Below are 8,588 nucleotides of genomic sequence, written 5' to 3' on the forward strand. Positions count from 1 at the left end.
CTAAGTAGAAATTCCCGCTGCCTCTAGTATAGTTGCCTCAATGTTAACTCGACACGTCAGAACTGGCAAGGGTACTAAGTAGGAATCCCAGTTCCCTCTGGTATAGTCGCCTCAGTATCAATGCGGCACATCAGAACTGACAAGTTTACTAAGTAGAAGTTCCAGCCGCCTCTAGTATAGTTGACTAAATGTTAGTTAAACACATCAGAACTGACAAGTGTACTAAGTAGAAATCCCAGTTCCCTCTGGTATAGTCGCCTCAATATCAACGCGACACATCGGACACCGCTTGTTAGAATTAAGCCACCGATCGACACAGTCACGATGGAAAAGGTGAAGACAAGGTAGTCGTCTACAAAAAAAGTAGAATAATCAATATATTTGTGCGAATGCAAAAATATAGAAATATGCATTCTAAAAGGTTTACTTGCAAAAAAAATCCAATAACCAAAACAAAATCAATAACCAAAACATTAGATTACGTCACTGAAATAAAAATATCCCAATCTACGGCGTTTTCATGATGGCTGTGATTAACTATTCGCTTTTGAGCTTTTAAAAGCTTTTAAGAACATTTTCACATATTTTGCACCTACAACACAGCGGAGTAAGACATGGTGAACCTTTTAATCCCAAATAACTGCAATGTGAATTTTGTTGCAAAGAAACCTTTATCTATAACGCAGTGTACATTATAATCAAGGATTAATTAAAGATTATCAAAGCTTCATGTTTTCCTGTACGCGAGAGTTTTTAATGAGCGGTTGCAAATCAGAAACTTATAGCTGTCTAATGAGACTCGATCATAAATAAGCCTTTTCAAGAATTTCGTCAGTGAGCAAGTTCATAAACTTGGTAAAAATAACTAACAAATAAGCCTTCTTGAAATCCTGCACAATATGTTTCAATTATTTGGTAAGTGGGCATGTGAATAGGAATATATATCAATTACAAATGCAGAGATAACTGAAGGACTTTACGCAACTGGCAGTGCAATATTTCCATGCCATGCTCTACATGTAGTTCAAGGCCGTAGCAAAAACTTATATATAATGACTCGATATTGATAACTAAACATAAATACTGGACACAAATAAGTACTCGATACTAAGCATGGAAAATAAAAATAACTGCAAGTCAGCTGATAAATTTTAAAATTAAGAAATTAGAGCTACAATTTATATACGGTACAACGATGTACTTAATATGTAATTTGAATCATATATAATGGTGATTAAATTTAACAAGCAAGTTTTAACCCTTTGAAGCCGTGAGATAAAATCAGCAAAGAGTTGTTTTCCCTATTTATCTAATGCTCGAGAAAACTTATGCACTTCTGGTTTACATATACAGTGAAACTCGGATAACTCAAACTTCAAGGAACCGAGCAAAAGTGTTCGAATTATCAGAGCGTTCAAGTTATCAAAGCACTGTCACAAGTCCATGTATTTACTTATTTATTAGTAGATACATGTACATATACGAACTACAATATAAATCAAAAGCACGAGTGGCTTGTTTCAAATTAAATGCTTCTAATGTAAAGTTTAAAACGTTGTTATCAAAAAGTATAGAGATTTTTCTATCACTTGAGATTGGTTTGTTGTTTGAGGTGATGTTATTGCCAGGAAGTTTTTTAGATTGACATTGGCAAAACTGTATCGTTGCTGAAATGCTCAAAAGAAAAGACATCTTTTTCTTTTGAGCGTTTTACCCACGATCAATTTTGCCGATTTTTCTTGAAGTTTATGCAAAGATTACCTTACTTTACCTGGGATTCGTTAAGAGCAACACTTCGAGGCAGTTCAATTAAAAGTTTTACGAGGTTTTACGGTACATTGTATATCACTCACGCTTTTTGAATGGATACTTATTGAATGTACACACGTATTCTGTGTTTAGGTCAAACAATGAATAGTTTTTTTAGCTAAGACAACGTATACGTTTAATTACAACAATTTTTAAGACGTTTTAAACATTCAACATCCCGACGTTGATTCAACACGGAATCAACGTCCGAAAACTATTCATCACGGGCTAGCCGGGTCACGCACTCAAGGATTTTTGCCACGCAAATACAAAACAAAAACAACATGCTGTTTTTGTTTTGTATGTGCGTGGCGAAAATCCTTGCGCGCGTGACCCGGCGGACCCGTGCTATTCATCGTATAGCAGTATAAATCAAATTTCACCAAACCTTTAGAAAAGTCCTTGACAAAAATATTTTGCCGATGGAGGTAATAAAAACGCTTATGAATTACGAAAAATTGAGGTTTACTTCTATGGCTTGGAATAAAGTGATTTTCTACAGCGATAGCAACCGTTTCGGTAGCCGTTGGGCAAAAAGCAGTTCGAATTAACGGTGTTGAGTTCGAGTTATATAGAGCCATTTATCATTGCGTGGGAACGGACCAAGCAAATCCATTCGAGTTGACCATGTGTTCGCTTTATCCGAGGGCGAGTTATCCATGTTTCACTGTATTTAGAAAATTTTAACCCTCTGTGTTTGATTTTTAATTAGTACAGTTGCAAAGTTTTAAATTGAGTGACTTACTAAATTGTGAGTTAGCACTGGAATACTGAAGGTATTTCATACAGGTGTAAAAATTAAAAATGTCTGCAGGCAGGAGATTACTTTCTAATAACATACTGGTTACACAGTCAATAGAATTTGTTAATATGATCTAGTTTCCTGTTTTTATATGTTAGACCAAACTTCAAGGTGTTAAATGGTGATCACATATCTGTAAGCTACTGTTGTGATAAAAGTCTGTATCTTACCGAACATGTTCACTTGTCTTGTATTCACTGATGCAAATGGTGCACTTTTCGTTTGAGCTGCACTGATCACTTTCACTAGCGACACTCTGACTATATCGATAAGCAAATGTCATACGATCTATCGTCTTCTGCGAGGCACCTATATTTCTGTTATTAGTCGTCGAGGGAGGCTGGGTTGGAGCTCGGTGGACGGGCTGCTGGTGTTGAACATGGAAAGAGTGTAGAAGGCCCATCAGATGATTGCGGGTCTGACCTCGCTGAGCAGGCTGGTAGGCCTGAGGCTAAATGGATGAAAAAGGTGATATAAAAGTTGGTGATGGTTTGTGTCTTTATTTTTCACAATAACGCTAAATGTTTACCAATCATTTGAACAGATTACATACAACATCTAACAATAGGTTTAAGGCTTTAGGCTAATGCTTTAACATTCATCTACGCAATTTCAGTTTTCTTAGTACAGAAAAGTAGTTTAAGTTTAAGTTTAAGTTAGTTTTTTCTTTTTTTATATTATGATTCTCGATGGCATTATTCGAAAATAACTTCTGTTTGAAATGAAATTATTGTCCAATGAATAGAGTTAAATACACGAGTAAATATGCAACTGACATAGAGTAACATGGTTTAGTTAAGTAATTAACAAAAGAGAGAGGGTTGCACTGCTTACAGCATGGTTGATAGTAATATGCATCTGTCCAACATTGAAGTAGCCAATAGGAGGAGTGCTTTCAGCTGTGGTATTAGTGTTTGGATTGTCAAATACTGTCTGTCTTGATGTGAAGGATGGCCTTGAAACTGAGCTCCTGTTCGAGACACTGTTAATCATAAAACTGTAAACATGAAAGGGCAAAGTCGAAAAGTTGTGTACCAATTATGGTTAAATGATCGAAAATATTACATACCAGGGCCCTGAACGATCAACATGGTTTTGGCTGCGATTCAAAGGCTCTGCAGGTGAGCTTTCCACATCTCTATGCTGTCGTTGCGACTCCTGTAGAGTCTCTTCTCTGTATATCACACATAAAATTATTGCAGGGATAAGGCAAAACCCGCTCGTAACATCATAAATAGTATGTGCTGTCAGTACTAAGTAAGCATGCCTTAATGATGAAAAAAAAGGTCGATAACGAAACAGCCAGCCTTTACATAACCATATCTCTAGTTTTGCTATTCTAACTTAGCACACACAAATGCATTATGAAATTTTGCTTGGCTGTAAAAATCCAAACTAGACAATCCGGGTGAAAAGATGGATCCGCACAAATTATTTTATTCGAGCTATTAAAAAACAAACTTGAATAGTGAGTCTTCAACTCACATCTATGAATTACATTGTTCATGAGTTTATCAGATTAAACAGACCCTCACCTTGTAGGTTCTGTTCTGGTATAAGATTGCTCAGTTTCAAGTACAGACTGGTTATAAGGATCGTCAGGATTTTCATGCCTCTGCCTCCTTATATCAAGGCTATGCCATGATCTATCTCTACTGTTTCTTGGACTGTCATCAGATTCATATGCATTTTCGTGCTGCACAAGATGCCATGGTCTGATGTGCTCTCTCAGCCTGGGTAATGGTTCCTGAAAATACATATTACTTCATTTAAACAAGTACAAAACTGTGAGGAACACTCAACTACAGTGTTAGGTATCCTTGCAGTTGTGAAATCTCATTAGTAAATACAACCCATCAACAAAAAGGAACACAGACAACGGTGTAACATATGGAAGTAGGCCTAGATACTCTAGGTGGGGCAGCATGAGAAGAGGAGTGGGCAGCAGTCATACGCTGACTCTGGTCATTTAAGCTGTGAGTTTCAGTAGGCCATCTTGCACCCTGTTGCTGCTGCAATTAGAGCCATTTTCTCTGTCACCTAACCTGGTTGGAAGCGAAGACAAAATTGATGAACAGCAGACATTCCAACGACATACCAGTGTTGAAGACTGAGAGCCAGGAAATAGCTCCACAAGCGGTCTTCGTGGACTAGGACTGCGTCTATGATTCTGTTCTCCACTTTCATAATGTGGTCCTGCAATAGAGATATAAACATTTAGTGCATCAAGGTGTACATTCATGTCAGCATTGAGGCATTCATGTTAGCTATGTTGGTTAAAAGCACCTTCTAATGCTAAAGAGTAAGCCAGTTGTATGTTTGTTATTGAAATAGAGTTTGCTAACTACCGAAGGATTTCATGTAAAAAGCTCTTACAAATATTCAAAAAAAAAGCTACCAGAAAAAATACATAATAACTATTAAATTTGCTCTAAGTTTTTTATTTTTTGGCGCTTCACACTTTTATAAGCCTTAATTAGCACGAATCTTTGTTGTTTATTTAATGGTAGAGGTTAGTCAAGAGAAGACAAGTCTTAAAGCTAGTTAAATGTCCTCAAACTCAACAGCATGATTGTTAATGTGGGTATTTCATACAGTCATATAACTCGTAGTGTACATACACAAATACTCCACTGACTTACCTTCAGTGTAACTGTAGTAACCATGGTGCACACAATGATCATTGCTAGCGACTGGTCTAATAAGGCTGTAGTAGGGATAATGGAAAGGAGAATAATTAGGATGCATTAGACTTGTGTGATTTCCAAGATGAGGAGCTGCGTACAAGACTGGGTCATGATTAGGATTGGAGTACCGCTCTGGTTGAAAATGGCTCTGACTGCTGGCTAAATAGTGGTGGATTGATCTCAGGTCACGATTCTGTCGTTGCCTACAATGACACATGTTTCAGTTTATCAGATTGAGCAAACTCTCACTTGGTCTGCAAGGTGCCTACAGAAACTTCTAGACTGACATCTCTAATGAATCAAAGTGCGAGAACAGAACACACTTTATACATGTTAATGTTGAAAACATGGCAGAAAGATTACATTCATGACAAGTTGACTTAGTAGACTCAATGGTCAATAGTGGCTGAAACATATTCTTATTTGCCAATTATTTTGTTCAAGTAACAGTTTGTTTACCTCACACAAAATTTTTAGTAAATTTTATCATCAATTAATGATATCTTTCTCTCATTTGCAATTGTTGTTGATGTTTTAAGTGATTTGATCAGCAGGATGTGTCAAGATTAAAATTGACAAAAACTAGTTGGGCTAAATAGCGCAGAAGAAAACTATGTGCCAAAATGACATCATTAGTCGCCATTGTTACTATTGATCATATCGGCTATTGCGTTTGTTGCAGAGTTAAACGTCTCTGTTCTATTTTGCATCCACCCTAGGACACTTATGCATTCGTGTCATCTAACTTTCGCATTTTCGCGGAGTCATCCTCTCGAGAAAATCTCATGATCGAAACTAAACCATCATAATGAACGAATTACAACGCGAAATTAAATGGCTTTGTTCATTGATATACACAATAGAATCGTCATATTAGAAATGCAGGTAATTTTCGGGTGTGGTTGGGCTCACTGGGAAATTTCTGGTAAACTCGGTATAGCTAATACCAAATGAGCAGCATGGCAAAGCAAATTAAGATAACAAGTTTGTTTTGGAAAAGCCAAGACAAATGAAGAAGATGATGATATCTATTTAGTCACCGAATTTGTAACTGATGAAGATGAAAGTCTGGTAGGTGAAATCATAAAATTGAATAATAATTGTTGTAGTGATGAATTTTATTACCAACCAAAAATAATAACAACCTTCACAAGGTTTAACCATGTTTTACAGTTCTGGTTGAGAAGTTAGTTGTTATCTACTTCTTTTTCTTGGGAATTGAGTGTGAAATACATGTGAAAGTCACGGCCCAAGAGACCTAAACGTCATTGATAGCCAAGAAACAAATGGCAGCAATCGATCAAATGGAATTATCGTTCTCACCCACACATTTCTACCTGCGGTTTACAAATACAAACTAGTCCTAAAGTGAAAATCTTTTGTTACTAGCAAACTGGACCTGAGGAATCTAATATTTTTTTCCGCTGCAGTTATTTCCACATCACTATATTTTCGCACTCATCAGAGCAACGAAATTAAGTTGCAGCAAAGTTTTATTCTGTGTGCCATTCACGAAACTAAATACCTGCAAAATTAAAGTGTCCTAAGGTATATTCACAACAAATTGAGTCAAACAACATACCCAGCAACTTGACTGTAAGGCTCTGGCGTGTCGTACCGTGTTGAACTATGAGAGACACCAGAAAATCTGTTGTGTACGGGTGATAAAGTATTATTATGTGAAGTCAGCGGTTGTTCTAGTGTAGACTCCGCTTGTTCAGGTCGCTGTATAGCTGATGCAGAGACCTCAGGCAGGTGCTCTTGTGATGACTGAAATACATTGACATTTGCTAGATTGCAGCACAACATGTCTACTTGATGAAATTCTAGATTTATAAATGGTGAGAAAGTCTTAGCTCTTCCAACTCGTAATAAAATATAAGCGGATGATACAAAACAAAAGTTTTATGGACGAAAATGAAACTGGTGAAAAAGCAACTAGACATGAAACTATTTACACAAGACGACTGAAATGCGTAAAGATTATAAAAATCCGATAATACTAGGCAAGAACTAATAAACCTGAAAAGAAAAATTAAGTCCCAAAAAAGTTCTCACATCTCTTTACGGCAAGATAATGATTACGGCATGAATAGTTCACAGCACTTGTCATGATTAATAATAATAATATTTGTTGGCATGGTGAGTCACTTAAGTGACTCACCATGCCAACAAATATTGCTAACTACAACCAACCACGAATGACTCTACATTATTCCCGTCTCATAAATGACTAGATTCTGTACAACACTTGATAGAAACCTAATTGAGATATTATAACTGACGATTGACTATTCTAAAATTAGCCTGCCTTATATCATACATATTGTGTAGGAATATAATACTTGAAAATTTTGATATTCGAAATCGGTTAGAGTTAACATGTAAGTGTAATTAACTTTATACTCCTAGTTTCTCCACAGTATGACAGAATTCATCGGAAACAACAGATAAAACTGCAAAGGTCAACATTTACGACCTAAATATACGCTGCCATACACTCACCATCGTATTATCAACAGGTGTAGCCATCTATTCGTCTGATGCAGTCAAATAAACAAGCTCAGCAGCAACAGCAGGTATTCCGGTCAAATCTATTTCGACAACTGAAAAAGACCTCCGTCTCTTTCCGCTCTCAGTGTGAAGTGTTACAACACCAACATTGCAGCGTAAACAATTTAGAACAATACATTGGATTTAATAAAAGATCATAATTATATCAATACACTATTTGACATCCACAGGGTAATTTTGTACTTGACAGATTTGTAAAATAGAGAGTAAACATATAATGACTCAATCTACACAGAAAAAGTAGATTATTCCAGCATTTAAAACATTAAAACTATGGTGATAGATAAATAGACAAACAAGCAAAAAATAAATTGAATACACTAAATAAAAGTGCAGGAACTGTATTAAAACTAGTTCAGTTTGCAAAAAACAATGAAGATTTAGTAAAGGTCCACTAGTGTGAAGGATTTTTCTTCCTATTGGAAGTTACTGGAGTCAGGAGTTACTGACATAAACATTGCAGTCGGAATTAAAAGCTGAGTAGATATTCAAACTCATAAACTCAAGTCATGGACAATCTCTGTGTAATTACCAGATAACTACCAATGTCTAGCTAACAGACAAAGACAATCAACAATAGGTACCAATAGAGAATAGGAGAGAAAATGACTTGAAAACATAAGAAGGATAAACTTTAGCTATATTTTAATCCAAATAAATCCAGAGAAGTTGTTACACTTATGGAGCCTTAAAATGAGATACAGTTGAGTTGAGAA

The 8,588-nt window shown here is 36.2% G+C and overlaps 1 protein-coding gene across 1 annotated transcript; it reads right to left on the reverse strand.

The window, feature by feature from the left end:
* Positions 1–222: 222 nt before the first annotated feature.
* LOC137407112 (E3 ubiquitin-protein ligase Arkadia-like) lies at positions 223–7,830 on the reverse strand. Its single transcript, XM_068093712.1, has 10 exons — positions 7,804–7,830; positions 6,881–7,068; positions 5,254–5,501; positions 4,710–4,807; positions 4,522–4,623; positions 4,147–4,358; positions 3,681–3,785; positions 3,446–3,593; positions 2,782–3,062; positions 223–352 (listed from the first exon to the last, which is right to left on the reverse strand). Exons 1-10 carry the CDS (start codon positions 7,828–7,830, stop codon positions 223–225), a joined length of 1,539 nt encoding a protein of 512 aa, XP_067949813.1.
* Positions 7,831–8,588: the final 758 nt, after the last annotated feature.

This window comes from Watersipora subatra, chromosome 10, assembly GCF_963576615.1.
Source record: "Watersipora subatra chromosome 10, tzWatSuba1.1, whole genome shotgun sequence".
In the NCBI taxonomy this organism is placed as follows: Eukaryota; Metazoa; Bryozoa; class Gymnolaemata; order Cheilostomatida; family Watersiporidae; genus Watersipora; species Watersipora subatra.